This window comes from Sander vitreus, chromosome 17 (genome assembly GCF_031162955.1).
Source record: "Sander vitreus isolate 19-12246 chromosome 17, sanVit1, whole genome shotgun sequence".
Classification (NCBI taxonomy): domain Eukaryota; kingdom Metazoa; phylum Chordata; class Actinopteri; order Perciformes; family Percidae; genus Sander; species Sander vitreus.
In genome coordinates, this window is record NC_135871.1 from 14,681,528 (window position 1) to 14,704,311 (window position 22,784).

General features: G+C 40.5%; 1 protein-coding gene across 8 annotated transcripts in view; it reads left to right on the forward strand.

Annotated features, from left to right (window-relative positions):
* Positions 1–22,784, forward strand: part of dst (dystonin) — a 100,511-nt gene that overhangs the window by 41,315 nt on the left and 36,412 nt on the right. For 6 of the 8 annotated variants that reach the window (XM_078272784.1, XM_078272785.1, XM_078272783.1 and 3 more), the window contains 18 exons: positions 5,778–5,924; positions 7,191–7,279; positions 7,366–7,474; positions 14,429–14,581; positions 14,693–14,926; positions 15,049–15,333; positions 15,950–16,498; positions 16,766–16,942; positions 17,896–18,019; positions 18,594–18,802; positions 18,951–19,268; positions 19,398–19,564; positions 19,690–19,846; positions 20,342–20,468; positions 20,656–20,706; positions 21,708–21,943; positions 22,079–22,208; positions 22,561–22,760. In XM_078272784.1, the coding sequence (XP_078128910.1) occupies positions 5,778–5,924; positions 7,191–7,279; positions 7,366–7,474; positions 14,429–14,581; positions 14,693–14,926; positions 15,049–15,333; positions 15,950–16,498; positions 16,766–16,942; positions 17,896–18,019; positions 18,594–18,802; positions 18,951–19,268; positions 19,398–19,564; positions 19,690–19,846; positions 20,342–20,468; positions 20,656–20,706; positions 21,708–21,943; positions 22,079–22,208; positions 22,561–22,760 (3,462 nt within the window). Of the gene's footprint in view, positions 1–5,777; positions 5,925–7,190; positions 7,280–7,365; positions 7,475–8,083; positions 12,299–12,402; positions 12,550–12,652; positions 12,869–12,947; positions 13,092–13,178; positions 13,416–14,428; positions 14,582–14,692; positions 14,927–15,048; positions 15,334–15,949; positions 16,499–16,765; positions 16,943–17,895; positions 18,020–18,593; positions 18,803–18,950; positions 19,269–19,397; positions 19,565–19,689; positions 19,847–20,341; positions 20,469–20,655; positions 20,707–21,707; positions 21,944–22,078; positions 22,209–22,560; positions 22,761–22,784 lie in introns of those variants that run through there. The other 2 variants (XM_078272789.1, XM_078272782.1) reach the window with 2 other exon arrangements.

Sequence of the window (22,784 nt, forward strand, 5' to 3'; positions counted from 1 at the left end):
GTTGCGTAGTTGATTAGTTTTGTAAGTATTGGTACTGACAAAGATGCAGTGATTAAATCAGTGACAAGTGCTTAGAACATCTTAAATTAATCTAACATCTTGTTGTTAAATATGATTTCTAACCCTCCACAATATTTATGGCTAACTAAAAAAACTATGCAAATTGCAAATTCCTGGAGAGTTTTTAATATGGCTGCAGCACTGGTAAGAAGAGTTTTTCTACAATTTCTAAATAAACATGAAACAGTGGATGACTTATTTTGTTTGCATTATAGAACAGAAGGGCTTTTGAGAGAGCAGAGAATACAAAAAGGACAGAGAGTGTGGAGCTCCAAAAAGCTGCAGGGGAAATAGAGATTAGTCAACTTAAGCAACGGGTCCAGGAACAGGAGGCTTTGCTGGTTGAAAGACAAGCACAGCTGGAAAAGTTGGAAGGAGAAGTAGCCACACAACAGAAGACAATTGATGATCTAAGCTTTCAGAAATCACAGCTGGAGCATGACGTTAATCAGTATTGCACCAAGTTAGAAATAGCGTTAAAAGACAAAGCTGCCAGTGAGCAAGAATTAAGTAACACAAAACAGTTAATTGAGCAGTCAGAGGCCAAGTGGTCTTTGGCTCAGAAGAACCTAGAGGACCTCTTAAAGAAAAGTAATGATGGCCAAGATCTTAAGAAACAGAGCCCCACACTTCAGAGAAAAATAAACATGGAGGAAAGTACTGAGGAGCAGGTGCAAAGTCAAGTAAAGGCTAAAGAAAATGATCTGGCTCAGCAGCCTTTGTCATCTGACAGTCAGTCAACAGTCGGAAGTGAGCCTGAGTCATCTGCAGTCAGACAAAATAACACCATGATAGCAGATGTCCTGCAGCAGAAAGTAGAGAAACTAGTCCTGATCCAGAAAAGAGCAGAAATAGCTGAGGAGAAAGCACAAAGTTTTAAGAAGCTGTTGGATGACAGCAATAACAGACTGAAGAAACTTCAGATGGACATGGAAACTGAAAGGCTCAACATGAGACAAAAATCAGAAGATCTCCAACAGGAAGCACAAAACATGAAGAAATCCATCAATGGACTTCAAGAGGAAATCAGATCTCTCCAAAGAGCAAAATCCTCATTGGAACAAAATACGGTTTTCCAAAGCACTGAAGTTGAAGGCCTTAAAGAGCAGTTGAAGATCACCCAAGCAGAACTGCATAAGAAAGGCTCCATGGAGCAGGAAAATATTCACAAGATTAACAACTTAGAAGAAGAGATAGCTTCCAAGCAGGCAGTAGTAGATCAGCTGAAGTTTAAATGCAATGAGTTGACACGTATGAATGTCTTATCTGACAGTGATATTAGAGGTCTTCAGATCCAAACAGAGTCATTGGAAAAAGACAGATCATTTTCTGACCAGAAGATCAAGTCTTTAAAGAGTGAGCTAGAGAGCTGGAAACAGCAGCTTCAAACAGCTAAGGAAGAAAACAACTTAATGAAGAGATCTGAGCAGGCGTCACAGCTCAAATGTAAAAACCTCGAATCAGAACTTAAAACAAGTGAATTAGTTGCTTCTCAGTTGCAGCAAAAGGTAGATGAGTTCAAACAGATAAATATGGAGATGGAAAAGAATCTGAAGAACTTAAGAGCTAAACTCGATCAGGTGACAATGGAAATTGAGAGCAAGGATCAGCAAATTAAAATATTCAAGTCTCAGGTGGAGGGCACCAAATCACAGGTTAGAATTATTGAGGAGGAACTAAATAAGAAATCTCAGACCTCCCATGAGCTTCAAATGAAACTTCAAGATTACAGTGAGGAGGTGAGGCAAATGACTGAACTGCGACAGAAAATCCAAACACTTAATTCAAAAATTTACAATTGTGAGAAGGAAATAACAACTCTGAAATCAGAGCTGGAGTCAGTGTATGCTGAGAAGAATTCTGCTAATCAAAAGATCCACATGCAAAATGCTGAAATCAGTGAGTGTCAAAAACATCTCAATAAAGTCAAGGCATTAGAAGACGAACTTTTCAAACATAAGCACAGTACTAAAGGGTTAACTAGCAGCTCAGAGAAAATGACAGAAAACCTAAAGCAGGAGATGTATGCTCTTCAAAACGACAAGAGAGCATCAGACAAAAATGTAGAGAACTTGAATATTAAACTCTTAGAGCTCAGCACTTCCCTACGAAGAACTAAAGATGAGTTGTTGAAAGAGACCAGAGAAAGAAAAGTCAACGAATCAAAAATATTGCAGATGGAGAGTGAGCTTCAGAAAAATAAAGTGACAATGAAAGAAGTAATGTTGAGTTCTGACAAATCTCAGTTAAATCTACAACATGAAAATACTATCCTTAAGAAGGAGAAAGCTGAGGCGCTAGAGAAAAGCATTTCACTGGGATCTGAAGTCAGAATGCTGAAAGAAAAGCTGCAGCGCACCCAAACAGAAGCTGAACAAACGCAAAATGAAAACTCGGTCCTTCAGCTGAGGTCACAGAAGATGGAAGAACAACTTGAAAAGTGCAAGAAAATGCTAGAGGACTTGAAAAGTAAACTAGAACTTCAGAAAGAGTGCTATGAGAGGCAGTTGTTGCTAGTGCAGACTGAAATAGAGAAAAAACTTATTTTACTTAAATCTGAAATCTCAAGTGAAAGCGGGAGTTCAAAACAGCAGTCGCATAGCGCAGAATTAGCAGAGATGCTAAACAAGTATTTCAAACAGGATGTCAAACCGATAAAAACAGTGCATCAAACCACTGCAAAAACAAAGCAACAATCGGACCAACAGGCAAAACTGCAGCAAGAAAGAACACAGCTCGGACAAGACCTCTCAAATGCAAAATCACAAATTGCCCAACTTGAGGAAGACAGACTTAAACTGAACTCAAAAGTAAGCACTTTACAAAGCCTTTGCAATGAACAGTCAAATGAGTCAGCTAAGATAACAGACAGTGAGTGGAAACTGACACGGAAGGAAAATGAAGCGAGATCTCTTCAGGAACAAATGGAGTCGTTGACGCTCGGGGTCAGGATGAAGACTGATAACCAGAGGATAAACAAACAGGAAATCATTGAAGCCAGTTACTCTGTGAAAGACAACGAGGCTGCTTTGTTGAAGACAGAACATACAGTGAGGCAGAAGATGGTGCCCTCGTCTGAAAGTGCTCAATGCAACCTGGAGGACGAGATTCTCAAAATGAAAGTGTCCTCAGAGGTATGGATGAAGTTAGTTTAGCAATACTGCAGCACAATATGATAGATATAAGAATATTTAAATGTAATACAGTTCCACGAATTGTTTATTTTTTGCTATTTATTACAATATTTATTAAGCAATTGTAGTTATCTGTAACAGTGAACTGTAGTCCTCTGTAACTTAAACGTTCTTCCAATGTCACTACATTCTCAGATGGCAACAATGGAGAAAGAAAATATTCTTGAAGGACTGACACAAGTCAAACAAGATAAATTGGAAGTCACTCACAGCCAAAGCCTTTATGATTCACCAACAAAGAAAACCTTAAATCGCTCTACTTATCAAACTCCGACTCTCCCACAAAAACACAGCACGCAAGATGTGACCTACATCAGCCAAATCAAGCCTGATGAGCCCACGACTGTGACAACACATGGATACATGGCTCTGTGTGGACTAACAGACAAATGCCCAAATGAAACACATAGCATCACTAAGACAAGAATGTATCAGATCAAAGAAACGTGCAAAAGTGTAAACACATCAGACAGTGAGGAGAAACTGAGTGTGATATATTCAACTTCCCAAAAGCTCCCAGAACTCAAAGGCAGCCCAAGTATTCAAAACTTAATCAAGTTTAAACTCTTGGATGAAGAGGTATTGCGTAGGTTTGAGATGGGTCTCATCACAATGGAAGAAGTGCAAGCATCGCTCGCTAAGTACACTGTTAAACCAACTACTATTGCTGGAGTTTATGTGGAGTCAAGTAAGAAAAAGATATCCTTCATAGAAGCTGCTGAGAAGGGCTTCTTAGCAAAGACGTACGCTCTTGAGTTCCTGGAGGCTCAGGCTGCAACAGGAAGCCTCACAGATCTGGCCACAGGGCAAACACACTCAGTTGTTGAGGCTTTAGAGAGAGGTATTATAGAGACAGGGCTGAAAGATAAACTGATGGAGGCTCAGAAAGCTGTTAGTGGCTACATCCATGCTGGCAAAAAGCTGTCTGTGTTTCAGGCAATGGAGGAAAGGATTCTCGATAGATACAAAGGCAAGAAGATCCTTGAGGTCCAGGTAGCTACTGGAGGACTGATCAACCCAGAGATTGGTGTCAGGGTGCTGGCTAGCATTGCTGTTGATCAGGGTCTTTTAAACAAGGAGACTCTACAGAGTCTGTATGATCCAGTCAGTAACCCCAAAGGTTTCCACAACCCTGACAGTGGACAGAAAGCATACTACTCTGAAATACTGAAGACATGCCTTTATGACACCGATGGTGGTGTGTTTCTCTTCCCGTTTGGTGAGAAACATCTAACAAACACCTCTCCCACGAGTTCTCATAGAGTGTCTGTTGTCAGCACCAGCTGCGGCATTGAAATGTCCGCTTACGAAGCATTCAAGGGGAGACACATTGACAAGAGGACGTATCTGTTTCTGTCACAGCAGGAAAGTGAATGGCAGGAAAAGTCCGTAGTTGACCAAAATGGAAGCCCACTTCACATAATAACTGATGTCAAAAGTGGCCGACAACTTTGTCTAGAGTCCGCTCTAAGTCAGAGGTTTCTTGAAATATCTGAGATTGAAAACTATCGCATTGGGCTTCTTAGCATCTATGAGATTGCGGATATCATATTTTCAAGAATGGTTGTTGTGGAAGATGTTAACAGCCCCATTGCTGGTCTCTGGGACATCACTCAGAGGAAGAGGCTGTCAGTTCTTCAGGGTTTTCAACAGGGCTTTACTGATAGAGCCACTGCTTTAAGGCTGTTGGAGGCCCAGGCCTGCACTGGAGGTATTTGTGACCCCTCTTCAGGGGAGAGAGTTACTCTCATGGAGGCTCTCAAAAGAGGTCTTTTAGATGAGGCATTGAATCAGCAGCTCCAACAGTTTGAGCAGGCGTTTAATGGCATTGTTCACCCCAAGACTTTAAAGACTTTGTCCATCACCCAGGCTGTTCAGGAAAATCTCATCCCAAAGGATGCCGGTTTTCGCTGTATTGAATTCCAGCTCCTGACTGGAGGATTGATAAACTCTGACACTTGTGATCGAGTCTCACTTGAAGAAGTCATTCAGAGTGGCCTGGTTGACAAAGTTACAGCCGCTGTACTCAAAGATGAGAAGTTCCACACTAAAAGCCTCACCTGTCCAAAGACCAAGAGAAGAATAACGTTCAGGGAGGCACTTGAAAGAAGTGTGTATGACTGCCACACGGGGTTAAGGTTACTGGATGCTACAAAAATTCATGGTTTTGGAGCCAAATCAACATTTCATTATGTTTGGGCGTATAAGTAATAAACATTTGTAAATATATGCTTGTCCATTGCATAAAAGCAGTATGCAAAAGTTGCAAATATGGTTTCCTTTGTGTTTGACTGTGAAGTTAGCATGACTTCACTGTTGAATGTTCTATTTTTGGTTTACACACATATTTAAATACAGTGGTTGATACTACTGACAATGGTTCTTAAGCTTTGGTGTTTTTAGTCTGACTATGCATGTATTTCGACAATGCCCCTCCCTTTTAGGATTCCCTTCTCTAGTGTTTTTTTGACTTTTCTAACAAAGTTAACAATCTTATCAAAAACCAATCTGTTTCAATTGTAGAGATCTGTTGATGAGGAGAAGAGAGAGCATGGTGATAAAGTTAGCAAACTATTGCACTGGATGTCCAATGTGAAACAGACCCAGAACAATGATGGAAATGCCTTGAAAGATAGCAATGCCAACACAGATGCTTCTAGTAAGCCCCAGGTAAATAATGTGTATTGTTTTTGGTGTTTTCTGGCGTGTCCTTTTTTAATATCCTGCCACATATTTGTTGTACATGAGAGAATGCTTTAGTTTAATGGGGTATGGAGTATTTTTCTAATCAAAATGATATTTCAGCCTTTTTTGCTGTCAGTGTATGATTTCAAATAAAAACACACTGTTTACTTTCTGATTCATGTAATCCATATGTTTTACACTATAGGTAGTGGTTGTAATTACTTTATCATATCCTCTGTACACAAAAGGATGGCTAATATTATGGATTTCCTCATATATTTGATTATTTCAATCAACCCCAACTGATTCAATAACAACAAATGTTGCACAAGCACTCACATTTCAGAACAACCTCAGTGACTAATAAATGATATCAGTCCAACAGGATATTGAAATATATAAACACCTTTCAGAGTTTTATTCCTGTGTTACAGGAAAAAATGCATTATACACACGATCCAAAGCTGACATTATTCAAGTGAAATTTAAAAAAGAAATTAGAAATTCCCCTTGTGTGTACTTTATTAGTTTGGTGATCCTGAAGAGATGGGTTGTCTTTGATGGTTTGACAGAATTCATTCTATCCATATAATAGAATAGAAATAGAATAGATGGATTCATTATTTGACTAGCATTGCAGTAATGTAAAATGTAGTAATATTAATGAAATGTTTGATTCTTACTATTAATTGGTTTTAGGATTTTAGTACATGAAAATATGTCTTTATATTTAATGAAAAAAAAGATATTTTATTATTTAGATTTTTTGTACATTGTACATCATGTACACAAAAATATAAATACAATTACAATGTAATAATGACAGCTTTGGACTTCCTGTTTTATTTTTTATTTTAGTTTGTCAAGGGATGAAACAATTACTAAGAAACAGTTACTGATATTCTGTCCCACCAAAACAAAATGACCTCGAAAATGTGTCATTTTTGACACATTCTGAAGATTTTAAATTTAACAAAGTTCATATTTATTGCATAGCTGTTCAATTGAATTGCATTATTTTGTGCAGGGGTTAATATTTAATCTAGTCACTGGGGGTGTACAGTATGTCTTCATTCATTAATTATTATTTTTATATAAGAATTGAAAAATGTAATTCATTGTGTGCTTTGTGTCCCTAGGATCACCATATTGGTGACTACAATATTTTTTGAAAAGAGTAGTCATACAAAAGTAAAGAGGAGCCATTGTACTGCATATACAGTATTAACACGCCACTGTTTGATGTTCTAGGTGTCAGTCGAGGAAATGGTCACTAAGAAGGAACAAATTGCAGAAGCACTAAGGGCCACACAGATGATGCTGATCAAACACAGTGACAAGTAGGTCGAGTGACTGTGATACACATGCATAATACTTAGTCCACTGTTTACAGTCTCAGCCTCACTCTTTGTGTTTTGTTTTACAGAATGACTGAAGAGGAAAGAGAAAAGGCCCAGGAGCAGCTGAAGGCGCTCAATCAGGCCTACAGTGAACTTTCCCAACATTGTTCAGATCAGACAACCTCTGCAGAAGAGGTTGGACACAAGGCTGTTTCTTCTATTAAGTGGTTTGGATGTGTGTCTTATAATGGGTTAGAAATCAATGCCACCTGATGTTCAGCTGCATGACTAACCTTCCTCTTCTCCCTAGTACAGTGTGAGCAGTTGTCTTTTGCATCTTTCTCTCTTTTTATTCTCTTACATTAGGAACAGAAAATAAGATTTCTTCAATTGAAGCCCAAAAAATCTGAGTATGCTGTGAACATGCTTAGTTGCGCCCGGCTTTGGTCTGACATTTCACCTTTATTAATGTGCTTGACCTAAGAAGTCAACAGGATAACAGATATGACCCTTTACCTACAGTATGTGATGTGACTAACTACCCTCTTTTTGCAATATGCTGGATACTGCATACCCAGATGCATGATAGCTTTAAATATATTATCCATTGCTCTCCTGTTGCAACCCTGATGCAGTCTTGCACTTGTGCACATGGTGTTTTAACATGCCCATATTTTTCTGGTGGTGAGTATACATTTTGTCTTGCTTTTGAATACTTTAATTGCAAGTTTGACTCATAATAGATAATACAGATTTTGATTCTGAAAGCAGTTCTGTAATTTGTTAAATTTTCAATTTCTTTAGGATTTAAAACCCAGTGATGCAGGGTTTGGGACCAGATCCATGAGTGGCCCGATCAATCGGATAACTGGGGTCACCCTCCCAGAGGCCCAACCGGTAAACTCCAACCTATTTCAGTCTGAACCGCATGTCTGTTTAGACCCGGACGATGCTTTCAAACAAGATCTCGTTTATAAATCCACCCTGAACCACTTGCCAAAGTTCAACGAAGCAAGCAAGTGCATACATAGTTCACATGTTTCTTCTGTGTCGCTCTCTGACATAGCAGCAGCTAGGGAAGGGGCCACGTGTGAAGACCCGATCATCAAGATGATAGAGGTGAAGGAAGTTAGTGATGGATTGGAGGTGTGCTACACGGGGGACACACTGACCCTGGAGAGGGCTTTTCAGTGTGGTTTGATACCTGCTTCTGTCTATGTAGAAATTCTGCAGAGGCAAAAGACCTGTCCGGATATAATGAATCCCAGAGCTGCTGAAGATGTGCCACTCTTAGAGCCTGTGCAGGAGGTTGAACCTTGTGAGGTCAATAGACTGATATCGAAGTGCCTCAGCAGAAATAAATCACTGACTTCAGGGAGGGATTTTAACACTTTGAGGTCTTTTTGTGATGGTGTAAGTGATCAGGAGACCATGTCTGAGGATGGTATGGGTGATGGGCTAAAAGTGGATGCAGCCGTTCAGTGTGATTTGATGAGCTCTAGCAGCACACTCATTGTGCTTGAAAATCAGCAGCAGTTTATGGGACTCGTGTTGCCTTCTTCTGGGGAAATCCAAACCATGTCTACCTCATTCCAGTATGACCAACAAATCACCACTGATGCATTTACCAGCACACTGTTAAGTAATCGGGAGAAAATAGCAGCTTTTTACATTCCAGAAAATTCAGAGGTGGTCGACATCACCGCCGCCATTCAGAATGGTTTCATTGACATTCATACAGCAGAGGTTTTAAAATCTATAGGGATTCCTGATGTGTTTCCTGATGTTGATCACCTTAATGAAAAGTTTTCATCTTGGCTTATGTACAGAAAACTCACGGTTGATGGATGCTATCATGCTGCAGATTGCTTAAAAGTTGATAACATCCCTACTCAAACAGAGGCAAAGCAGCTATTCATCTCCTACCTAATGTTGAACAGTTACATAGATCCCGAATCCGGGCAGCGGGTCCTAATACTCGATAGACAGCTGAGTAAAATGGTTGAAATTTTTCTTGATGATTCAATATTTTCTGAAAACACTGAGAAAAATGTAACTTCTCTGACTTTAAATGTTGGTGACCTTCCAGAACAGGTAGATTTAGAGATACCGCTGCACATAAATGAGGAAACGGAAGAGTTCATTAAAAACACACAACACACATTTGATCCTCGTGATTTTGTTTCCTCAGTCAATGGAAGAATTAGCTTCGATAAAAAAACATACACAGATAAAGAGGCTCTTAAACAGGAATTGTTAGTAGATGATGATGACATTGACATGGATACCATAGAGCCTGGTGTAGCGGAGGAAACCGTGTGTCAAAACAACACAAATTGGACCAAGTCAGATCAATTTCCAGATTGTGGAAATAGTTTCCAAATTGATGATGGAGGTGCTGACAGTGAAGGTCTTGATATTCCAGGGACCTCAGTTCTTCAAACTTTATGCTTTGTAAACAGAACAAATGTTGGCTCACCGTCAAGGATATTTGACTCTGAGGGTTTAGTAGAATCGTGCCGTCAGACACTACCATACTTAAATGCTGAGCCACTTTGTAGTGAATCAGAAGGTACGGATATTATCCAAGATGAGTTTTTATGCTCTCAGGACGTGTTAGTTGACAAAGAGCAAGACTATGCTACTCATCTCCTGAAAGCACAAATGGAGGAAGGAGACATTTTAGATGTCACCTCTGGGAGGCGTTATGACCTGGAGGCAGCTCTCAGTCAGGGCCTAGTTGACCAGACGACAGTTTTGAAACTGCTTGACCTACAGTCAGATGAAAAAGGAAGTGATGTAGGAGATGAGAATGACACAGTGTTTGTTTTAAAACAGCCAGTGTCAGATGGATCCATATCCTCAAATACTGCTCTTCATAAAATGGAACAGCAGAGCCTGTTGAGGTCTGGTTGCACCGTTAGTGTCAGTGAGTCTGGATTAGTTAAAGATGACTGTGTTGACTTATACCCTGAGGAAGACAGCAGTTACACAGAGGAAAACTGCGCTCACTCCGTCCCTGATGATCATAATCCGCATTTAAATAATGATAATGAAGCTGGAAACACGCAGACTGAGAGGAAGGTTGCTGTCATGATGCTTGATCTGACTAATTACGAGGCTGATAACAAAGAGATAGAGAGTGAAAAAGGAGGTGCAGAGGTAGATTGTGAGACAACAGGAAATGTAGGAGAGCTGAGTAATTATCTCTATCATTCCCCTCTCTCAGTTAGTGGTCACGAGTCTCTGATGATCTCACCCGCCTCATGGAGTCAGGTTTCTGCAGAGTGTATTCATCACTTTGACAAATCGCCTTTACCAGCTGAAGACAGTGACTCACAGGGTGTAATCAATAACCAACCGACAGATACGGCTGTTGTGATAGAAAACGCTGCTCCAACTACCCAGTCACGTCCATCTAGTCTGTGTGACAGAACTGAAGAGACCAGCACTGATCCAGAAAGCCAGACTCAATATGCCACTTCTATTGATCACTCTAGCTTGGACAGCTCACCCATTGATAATGTTTTTTTCATTGCGGGATATGATGCCCAGGTGGAAAATCCGACAGTTAGCGAGAGTGTATTATGCACGTCTTCATCACACTGCAATGTGTTGTCTGAGGAAAGTAGAACGGAGAATGACACAAGCGCAGTTCAGTCACCTTCGGACGGCGAGCCAACTCCAAGTATAGATTACTCACCGCCCAGAGATTTGGTTGAAAGTGCAGTCATCTCAAAGTCAAGGGGTAATGGTAACTATGACTACAACATCACAGAAGATGGCAACAGAATCACATTACATCAGCAAGCAGCATTTCGTTCAGAAAGCGATTTTAGTGTTGGATCTGAGCCCAGCTGCTCTCAAACTGGTCAGAGTGTGCTTGTCGGGGAGAGATCTCCACAGTCACCCGTTGTTTCCGATGAAGTCACCGCAGCAAATGCTATCAATCTTAAGTGTTTTGATGCTGAAGATTCAGAGCATTACACTCCAACTGGCACCAGAGTTTCTCTTGAAACAGGACTGGCTGATGAAGATTTATCAGGTTCACAGCACAGTGATGCAGAAGATGTTGAGTTAAGCACAGGCAGTCTTTCCCCAGAGAGGCAACATGAGGACATTTTCACAGACATTGACATGGAACAGATCTCTGTGTCGAGAAATGCACAGACAGGAGAGACAAGTGATAAAGAAAATGCAGGTATTTGTGGAAATGCGTCAGAACTTAACTTAGGACAGTCTGAAGCTATAATGGGAGTAGGGTTAGGATTGGATATTCTACCAGAGGAAAAAAGGTTAGATGTGTGTTCTTCTGAGCATCCCCAGGTAGATACAGATTACCTGTCAGACAGCTGTGTTACATCTGATGCTTCCTCTTCAGCTCCATCAGTGTTTTCTAATGCTGTATGGGCACATGTAGATGTAGAGGAGGAAATTATTACAAAGGGGACTGATGTCAGTGATTCGCAAAAGGCACAAACTCAAGACACTGAAAGCGCTATCGCTGTAGTTCAGAATGCTCCACAACCTTTAGACGAAGGTGGTTTTCACAAGAAAGACACACCTCATGGACTTTTAGAGAGCAGTCATCCAGACCTTCTCGTGGATTTGCTGAAACAAAACGTCCTCAGATTTAACAACAAAGAAACAGAAAACTCAGAACGGACACTGCAGGAAGCGAAAGACAGTGAAAAGACACAGCAGTCTGATGCTCCAAATATCCAGCTGCAACTGCTGCAGGTTCTCAAGACTGTTTCCTCAAGCCAAGACCTTTCAGTGCTTCAGGAAGTGATGGACACTCTAAACAGTGCCCTGGGGGGTGACTCCCTGCGGGGTGACTCTCTGGAGGAACGGCGGCACACGCTGGAGAGCATCAAGGAGGAGAGCTCAGAGGGAGAAGATGAGGGCTCAGCAGAAGATGACTCGGGTGTCTGCCGCTCTGCTGCAGGCAGTCGCCAACCGTCTCCTCAGTCGTGTGGCAGCTCAGACGCCTGCAAAGTCGAGATGGTTAAAAATAAGGTACATTTCATGTTGTTTTAGTGATAAGCTAACCCCTGCCGTCGTTTTTTTTACCTAACTACATCTGCTTCTCTTTTGTTTTGTGTTTTTTTTTTTTTCCTCAGCTGTTCTCCATCCAGGATTATTTGGAGTGTGTTGGGAGACTGCAGGACCACGCTGATGTTTTGGAAGATGTCAGAAAAGACCTTTTAATCCAGGCACCCGTTGGGAACAACATGGAAGAACTGCAGATTCAAATAGAGGATTTTCAGGTTAGAAATGACCAACATCAAACAATATTATATGTTCATAATTTTTCACTTGTGTATATAGATTTTTGCATTAGCTCCTGACCAAATGTCCCTTTTTATCCAGTCTCTGGAGTCCCAATTTTCTAGGCTGGCTAGTGTTTTAACAGCAGATATGGAGAAAGCCAAACACCTCGTGAATTCTGCTGATGAGGATATTCCCATACAAATCCACCAAGATTTAGCCTCGACATATCAGGATTTAGAGCCAAATTTTACTGCTGTTTCCCAAATGTGTGCAGAAAGGAGTCACTCCCTAATTCAAGCAATGGAAACTGGAAAGGTCAGTGTTCAATGCTGGTGATTAAAATACAATGATGTAACAGTTGCATCAGCTATTGACTACGTAAATGTGATTTTAGGTACACTTGGAATCAACGTACCAGAAACATCTAGGTGATCTTGATGAACTCACGGGCCTCATCCGAAACAACTCAAAAATGTGTGACGTGGATCTTAACCCATGTGATGTGGACACACTGAAACATTTAATTCAACAGAACAGGGTATCTTTAAATATATGTAATTAAAAGCAGCCAATATTCACAGTAACTACAGAAACTTACTCTGCATATTTCCATCTTTTCTTCCAGGACACGGAGCGCAGTCTGCTAAAAGAAGCCAGGACCAAGCTAGAGGATGTCACATTTGATATCCAGTGCTTTATTTCTGAGCACGCTCAGTTTCTGAGTCCAACTCAGAGCAGCTTTCTCCTCAAGTTCCTCAGCACCACTCAACGAGCGTTCAGGGATCAGACAGAGAGGCTTGTTACCCAGAGGAGCGCCTTAGATGTCCTACTGGACACCAGGGAGAGGGAGAGCCAGGAAAAGGTCTGCCTGTAGATATACTACAAAATATCACAGATGTTTTCCTAAAAAACAACAACTGTACATGCTTGGTGTGCTTGATAATGAATGCTTACCTTGCATGTAGAGTGGGCTGTATAAGCCATGTTACTGGTCAGATTTAAGCATAGGAATATATAGGTCAATTCTAACACATTGAATGAGCACATGCAGAACTGTGAGAGCTAACAACAATGACGTGTTATTCAGACAAGTAAGTTACAACAAGGAATTTCACATATGTGGTTTCACATTATTGGTACACAACTTTTTATATTGGAATGAGATGCCTGAACCTCAGACTTCAGAACAAAAATGATTGATAAGTTCAAAAAACTGTGTACAGATATTGAACTTTTTTTTTTTTTACTTTTTCCAAGTAATGAGTATATAACAATATCCCAGGGTTTAATGTGTTTACCATAGTATTTCACTGTTTCGTTGATAAATGTATTCTGAAGTGAATTATTGGCTTTTGTTTCCAGAATTCAGATTTGGGCGGTTCTACTGTGAATACCTTAATTGTTTAGAAAAAAAGTGCATGCTTGATCGCTCCTGCAGACTAACTCTTTGTGCTGGTTGTATCCTACAGGCCTTCAAGACACCAGTCAACAATTAACAGTGGACACAATGCACCTTCTCTGTTGGAACACTTTCACCCACAACAAACCCATTAACACACCAGACATAATGTGCTTATTACCATTACAAGACCAAAGTGGCGAATGGCGAAATAGCATGTTTACAGCATACTAGATTTTTACACTATTATGATGAAGGAAAAGATTTGCATGTTACATTTAAGTGCTTGAATATTTTCTCCTCTCTTGTTTTGCTGTTTGTGTTCCCAGACCATAGGAACAAGCCTTTATGTGAACACTGTCGGGTTTTAGGGTTTGTTTAATATGAATGTTTTTGAGTGTGGATATGTTTAATGGCAGCCTTTTGATGTCAAAGTATGATATTTACTTGTTGTTTTTTTTATTCTTGTTTGACAGTCTTTGTTGGAGAAACACAAGGAGTTTACAGAGAAGTTGGAGGAAGTGTGTGATAATCTCACCCTGACAGAAAACCATCTGATCGGTCATCAGCAGCAGGCTGAAAATGCTGAGTGTGTCACAGACCTGCAGCAGTACCAGCAGGAGCACCAGGTTTGAAATACGTTCTATTTGATTTTTAAGAAGCACAGTATGTGTCCAAGTTTTCATCAGTTATAATCGGTTCATTCCGTAACCCCTCTATTCCTCCTGTCTGATCTCAAGGCCCTGCAAAAAGATGTGTTGACAAACGCCAGTGCCTTGAATGAGGTCATCACAAGTACTAAAAAGTTTCTGGAGGAAAACCGGAGCAAGCTAATGCCAGATCAAATCGCCGTTATTGAGAGCAAGTTGGAAGAGGCCAAAAGCAGGGCCAAGCTCATCAACCAGCGGGCTGAGGAGTCCAGGAAAGATTTGGAGAAGGTTGTTACCACAGCCATAAAACAGGAGAGTGAAAAGGTCAGAGTTCAGATTACCTCCACATGTGTGTGTTAAATTATTGCTTAACTAAATGGCAACATAGTATTTTGAGTTTTCACTATTCAGTATTTTGTTAATATGTAATGCATGTGTCTTTTCAGGCAGCAGCTGTTGAGCGTCTTGAAGAAAGTAAGAACAAAATCGAAGGTCTCCTAGACTGGATATCCAACATAGGGAATGAAAACGAGAGTCGTCTGGATCAAACTGACCATATAAGTAAAGAGAATGGAAACCTGCCTAAAGAAACCTCAGCCACGGGACTGATAGGAGAGGATGACGATGCCAATGGAAACGCTTTACAGACCACTGAAAAGGATTTTGGCACAGAGACCAGCAGCAAGAACGACGGCTCCTTTGACCTGGATAAGCAGTATGACAGGGTCAAGGTACAATTGGTTTGTTGCAAAAATGTAGAGAAAGAATTTTCTAAAGTTTGTTCCACAGCAGTTCATACTTAACACGTGGGAGTGTTTACAGGCACAGACTTTGTGTACAACAAACAGTGCACAAGTTAATTAAGATCCCAGGGCATTACTTGAGGCAGATCATCATGCTTATGCATCTAAAGTTGAAAGACACAAGTAGCAAAGACATTTTCAAAGTTCAATGTTATAATCAATTTCTTAGTATGGTGAAATGAGTAAAATGTCAACAATTATAAAGCTCCCAAATTTAATTTTATTAGAAAATTAAGGAGTTAACTACATCTTGTTATCTGAAAATAGCTTGTAATTAGAATATGTTTTGCCATTAGAAAAGAATGAAGGTGATAACATGGGTTACATGGGTGAAAAAATAGATAATTTAGTTTAATAGTATTTAGCAGACTTGAAATTTGAGTTGAAGAGAAACAGATGAAGCCAATAAAGCCAAAAAGTAAGACATATTAAAGAAAAAAATAGTAGTATAAATCATGTTACAATGTTTAAGAAATGTAAATAAAGATATAATTGCAGCTGTATGTATTGGTATGGTGTCCTCAAGGCTTTATTGTTCTCACAGGCCCGTCATCAGGAGATTCTGTCCCAGCAGCAGGATCTGATCATGGCCACCCAGTCGGCTCAGGCTCTGCTCGACAAGCAGGCCAACGTGCTGTCTCCGGAGGAGAAGGAGAAGCTGCAGAAGAACATCCAGGAGCTGAAGGGACGCTACGAGGCCTCGCTGACACAGGCTGAACAGCAGATGAAGCAGGTGCAGTGTGTCCAGGAGGAGCTGAAGAAGTTCCAGGGTGACTGTGAGGAGTTTGAGGGCTGGTTAGACCAGGCAGAGGGAGAGATGGAGGAGCTGGGCGCTCCTGCAAGCTCCCTCAATATCCTCAGTGATAAACACCAGCAACAGAAAAGCTTCTCAGAAGATGTGATTTCACACAAAGGTGACCTTCGCTTCATCACCATGTCAGGACAGAAAGTGCTGGATGTGGCTAACCCCTGTGGACCGGCTGACTCTGCGGCTAAGAACACTCTGCTGGACGTGGATACTTCAGGAACCTGTTCTGCTGTCAAGGACAAGTTGGCTTCAGCAGCCAGCAGATACAAAACACTACATTCACAGGTACTAAGTCTGCAGTTGATCAAATGGATCTTGAGAGGTTGTAATTACTTATTCTTGCCACTGGGTGGGAGCATTTGTCTTCATTAAAAACTAAGGCGTCACACTATCTTCTGTAAGCACTGTGAAAAGGTCAGATGGAAAGCTACTTTCTCTGACACACACTGAACATTGTTCATTGTTATCGTCATGTTTTGAGCCTGTGTACTTAATTATGTTTCCTGACTATCTTATCACACATACAGTATAATTTAATTTCCTTTGTTTCAGTGCAATCAGCTTGGCAACAACCTGAAAGATGTGGTTGACAAATACAAGAAATATGACGACTCGAGCGCTGGTCTTTTGAAGTGGCTGAACACCTCAGAGGAGGAAGCGAGAAAACAGCAATCAGATGCCATAGCAGCTGACCCACAAACACTACAGAAACAGCTGGAGGAGACCAAGGCAAGAAAAAGTGCAAGTCAGGGCTGTCAAGCTTTGGCCTCGTCTTGGTATCGAGTCCAAAGCTCAGATTTATCTCAGATTGTGGTCTTTTTTAACTTGTTATACATTTCTTTCATATTTCTGTGAGGCCTCTCTAATTTTTGAGGCTAACACAAGAGTCATATGAAAAAAAACTTTTGATCTTTCCTCCCATGTGATTTCATTTTGGTGAATTGGAATTTTTACAGTTACAGTTAAAAAAGGCTGTGAAAAGATGTCTTTAAGATAAGATAAGATGAATCTAAGTGATCTTTAATGGATATTAGGTTATGAATAATCCAAGTAAAGAAATAAAGAATTGCTTTGTTAAGAAGTAACGTGCAGAACTTGGAGCGTTGGCAGGGTTATAAGGTCGTGGCTCAGTAGACCTGCCTTACCATATACAGTGTTTCCACTGACTTTAGTGCAACATAGTTATTTTTAGCTCTGTGTTCAAATTCAAACCCACATGGGAATAGTTTAACTCTGGTTATTCAAAGCCTACATACTCCTACAAGAGGATAAGAAACGATGCTGTCTCTGTCAAAGCTTTTGGCAGCAGTTAGCTTGAACATTTCTCTGTAGGGAGGTAGTGGCTTACAGCATAGATATGCCCAGATAAGAGGCGCCTGCGGGCCAACCAAGGAACACTGTACTTTTGTCTTTGGTTACAAATCACTGCAAAGAATCCTAAGCCTTTCTGTAATTCTAACAGTCGAGGCAGACATGTACATCCAACCATATCTGTGGAATGACTTTGTGGAAGATATTTATTATCCAGACGTTCTTGCACATGATTACTTTTTTATCTTTAATCCACCACACGGGTTAAATGCATAATCTGTACAGTACAGTATAAAAGCAGACCGAGGACATTTATTTTATGAGGATACAGTTTTATTTTCTCTGACCTCCTCTTACTTATTGATCCACAGGCCCTACAAGGTCAGATGACAGGACATCAGACTGCTATTGAAACACTACGCAAAGCAGCTGAGTCTTTGATAACATCTGAAGGAGACCTGCTGAGCAACTCGGACGATATCCAGGAGACAGTAGGTGAGGGAAAAATCCAAGTAGGGATCCTAGTTTTGCACCCTCTACAGAATACAGTATATGATACTTTAAATGATTGTATGTGTCATCATTGACACTTAAATAGTGGAATTAGGATTCCAGCCTTTAAATGTGCAAATTGAAAGATGCCAGATATTGAAATAACTCTGAAATGCTTGGGAAAGGTTCAAAATAAAGTATTTCAAAGTACAGCTTAAAGTTCATACATCTCATAGCCCTGCAAAATGTTGCCTTGTAACTTGTAAGTAGGTAGGTTGTTAATCAAACAGACTGACCAAACATGTAAAAAAGTTATGAGTTTGAAATATGGCTCTTGGAGTCTCTCATTTGTATTTCTTCTCTCCAGTCATTAGGCTCTTGGCATACACTTAAAAATGCTTTTACTCTACCAAAATCTTAGTGAATGTTATCCCTTGCCACACTTAACGCCTTAAGAAAATCATAAATTCCAAATACGTTCGTGCTCGGGTTTGAAATGTTTATCTCACAATGTGTCCCTAACAATGAGAAACTGTTCAGTTTCAAACATAACCTGATTTGTTTACCTGCATTGTAGATGACATAGTTGAACGCTATGACAACCTGTCCAAGTCTGTGAGTGATCGAAATGAGAAACTGCAGATCACCCTGACTCGCTCCATGAGTGTGCAGGACGGTTTGGATGAGATGATGGGATGGATGGAGGGAGTGGAGGCCAGTGTAAAAGAGAAAGGACAAATTCCCCTGGACTCTGCATCCATTGGAGATATCCTCAGCAAAGAAGTAGTATGTATTCTTGTCATCATTTCAGCAGTCCAATAACTAGATACTGTATTGTGTTGTGCTGACAGCGGTTTATTTATTTATTTATTTTTTACCAGCTATATTTACTTTATTTAGCCATTAAAACTGTTCCATCCTGTATTTTTTTAAGGCATTAGAGCAGGACATAGCAAGTCGCCAGAGCAGCATCTCAACCATGAAAGCAAAGGTGAAGAAGTTTGTGGAGACGGCAGATCCCTCTGCTGCTGCACTTCTGCAATCTAAGATGGATGCTCTCTCCCAGCGTTTCTCTAACGCCTGTGACAAGCATAAGCAAAAGGTTTCCCAGCTGGAGCAGCTGAAGGAAAAGGTGGAACAGTTTGAGAAGGTTGCAGATAAAGTTCAGCAGTTTGTTGTGAAACGTTCGCAAGATCTACACGACACAGACGGGCCAGGAAAAACCTTCAATGAACTTTCTCAGCTAATGCAGGTAACTATACCGCTGACGCTGTTCATGGCAATAAATGGATAACTTTTTTTGTACACTTTCAGTAATGTTACATCTTCATCAAGAAATTATTTTATACGGCAAAGAATGACATTTATAATTTCACTGTAGAACACCAAAGCTGAGATGGCTGAACATGCCAGTGATTTGGAGAAGCTGCAGATTCTGTCCATGGAGCTGTCTGAAATAAGCCCCGATGGAAACAAAGCACAGATCCAGAGCAAGATGGATGATCTCTCAAATATTTTCAGCACCTTCAAAGACACTGTCAAAGAAAAGTAAGATGGGACAGGGGAGGGGAAAAAAGGTCTTTGTCTTTACACTTTTAACAAAAATAACATCCTTTTATGTTTGTATAATGTACAGATGGATGCGTGATATGACTGATTCTTGTCTATTACAGGGAAGAGGAGGTATCATCCTGTCAGGACCAGCTGGGAGAGTTTAGATCTGCAGCTAGCGCTCTCACCAAGTGGCTGGAGCAGACAAATGAGAAAGTACCTGCGGTCCAGCTAAGCAGCAGTGTGAACAGTCTAGAGAAGGACCTGCAGATAGTCACTGTGAGTCAGAAGATAAATAAAAAGTCTACTGTAGAGACAAGAGTTATTCCTGTATATATTTTGTCTAACTGAACTTTAAGTGCTGTAACAGAAGCAATTAATGTATCACTTTGCATTTGGCACAGTAGAGGAGTGTGTTTTGCAATAGATATACTGTATGTTAAGTGTGTTTTAATAGATTATAGTCCTGTCCTCCCTGTACTCTCCACCGTCCTATCCTGCTTTCTCTGCCAACTAATGACAGATGGATGGTATGTGTTTACACAGGATAGATCTGCGAGTGAAACACTATGTTGTCCAGCAGAGAGACTATTTGCTTCACAAGATGTTACAGAAAAGATAACAAGAGTAGATCCTGAAATAGCACAAAAAATAAAAACCCACAGAGGCAAAATCATCAATTTTTTCTTGTTTATCCGATTTCTCACTTGCATTTTCAGACATCAGCTTTTGCTTTTATGTGATATGATAACATGTGTCTGTCTGATTAATCAGGGATTGTTAGATGAGTGGACATCCAAAGACCCTGCTGTCCAAGACCTGAACAGTAAAGGATCAGCGCTATGCAGCCTCATGACTTTCCTCACATCTCCCGTGAAGACAAAGGCCCCTAACAAGTCAGGTAATCGTCAGCACACTTAACCTCACATGTTTCAATCAACTCGTGGAATGGGAAGCATGGTGTTTGGGTGCACTTCTGAGTACTGTATACTCCCTAACCATTAGAGACCATGGAAAGATCTTGTGCCAACAATCCTAGATAGTCTGCCTGCCCTTTACACAAGCTTTGTCTTATGTCTTTGCATCAGCTCTTACTAATGGTGGCGGTCCAGCGAGCCATTCCTACCTAACCAATAAAGGTAATCAAGTGTGTACAGTATGTGGATGCTGCTCTGTAAATACATTGTTTGTGGTGTGCTGTGTAGGTATTATGGCTGGTTTTCAAAACACTGCTATGGCTGTGGGGGCTCTATGCCAAACAAATAGCAACTTTTGAAGATCACTGTAACAGTATGTTCAGATTATGATAAAGTTAAAACAACTTAGACCGAGGGAGTTTGTTGCTTTTTGAATGTCCCAATTGAGCAATTAAGCCTCAGCCAAACTCCATAGGGATTGAGTTATTTCATAATTTTTCATCAGATCATATCAGTTCAGTTCATCAGTTGATAGTAAGTTAATCGACATTTAAAGGCCCAAACATTAATTTACACACAGAGGGAGGACAATTGATAAGATAAGAGCTACATTCATTGCTCCTCATGCAATAACATGTTTGTATGCTTATCTATGATTCTCTTACTGTTTTTTGTGAGGGTTGTTGTCAAGCCAAAATACATAGCAATAAAATATAAACAAAAGGAAAAAGCCTTTATACACATCATACTGACACACACAATATTAATTTCACATAATTTTGTGTTTATTTTATTATATTTACATTTTTGTTGATTTCATTATTATTTAAACTCCAGATTCATTCAAACTAGGCATTATAATTCTTAAGTCAAACATGCAGAAAAAATCTGACTAACTGTGCATGACTCGTACGACTCGTATTGGTAAATGCTCAAGTTCTCTTAAATCACTCGAATGTGCCGCTCCAGAACAAACCTGTTCATATTAGTGGTTCTTGTATGGGGCCCAATTTGTAATTTAATTCATCATTTATTGGGATAAGAGCCACTGATTTCCACAAATGCTTGTGGGTGTTATTTAATTAACTCATATTCTGAACATACTGTACCATAAGGCTACTATATTAATGGTGCCTCACTGTTATCATAACCTCATGATGATGGCACTTTGTCTATAAACTCCTGTAAAGGAAACTTGATAGAATTATTTTTGACTTCCACAGAGCTGATGTTAATTCAGCAGAACATGTCATTCGTCAAAGAGGGATACGCAAGCCTCGGGGAAACGCTGGAGAGTCGGGCAGCAGAGCTGAGTAGTTCGGTGCAGGAACTGAAAGAGGCCCAAAAGGAGACAGACAACATGATGACATGGCTGAAGGACATGAAAAAGACTGCAGCATCCTGGAACAAAGCAGCTACAGAGAAAGATTCAGTGAAAACACAGCTTGAACAGCAGAAGGTACAGAGAGCCTTGTTGTCGCTCAGCAAATGGTTTAATTATGTTCTCAGACTGCACACAGTCCTCATTGTTTGTTTTGCTTTGAATGAGATCACAGGATTCAAGCAGTTATGCCTTTTTTTTTTATTATTTTAGGCATTTGAGGATGACATGAAACAAAAGCAGGAGCAGCTCCAGAAGCTAAGAGAGACGCTTCTCAACTTGATTAAGACTCATCCGAACTCCCCCGAGGCAGCAAAATGGAAGCAGATGCTGGCAGATATAGGTATGCACCAAGGTGTTGTCTCCAGATGGCCTTAGGTCATTTATGTCACTGAAACTGTCAGATGTATGTTGGATCCCACTGATCTCATTACAGAACTGGTCTTTGAATAAAGGCTTTAACAAAATGACATGTACATGTATGAGATGTTAGACCAGCTATATTACTAGTATTCATCTGGTCACATGCATACAGAAAGCATCTCACTACCTGCTCTCTGCCACAGCAGTTAATTTAACACATTCGTAGTGCCAAGTCCTGCACAGTGGGAGCTTTGCTACGAGAACAGTGGGTAGAAAGGTGATGTTATGCTGACTAATGCAGACTGGTGTGAATGTTCTGCCCTCCTGTTCAGATGCTGCTTGGGCAGATATCAGCGGCTCTGTAGAGGAGAGGAAGCAGCACCTGGAGCAATCCAACAAGAACCTGGACATCTTCCAAACAACTGAGCTGCAGCTTGGTCAGTGGCTTTCAGAGAAAGAGCTGATGATGAGTGTCCTCGGACCCCTCTCGATAGACCCGAACATGCTTAAAATGCAGAAGCAACAAGTTCAGGTAAGCATGGTGCATGTTGTTGGG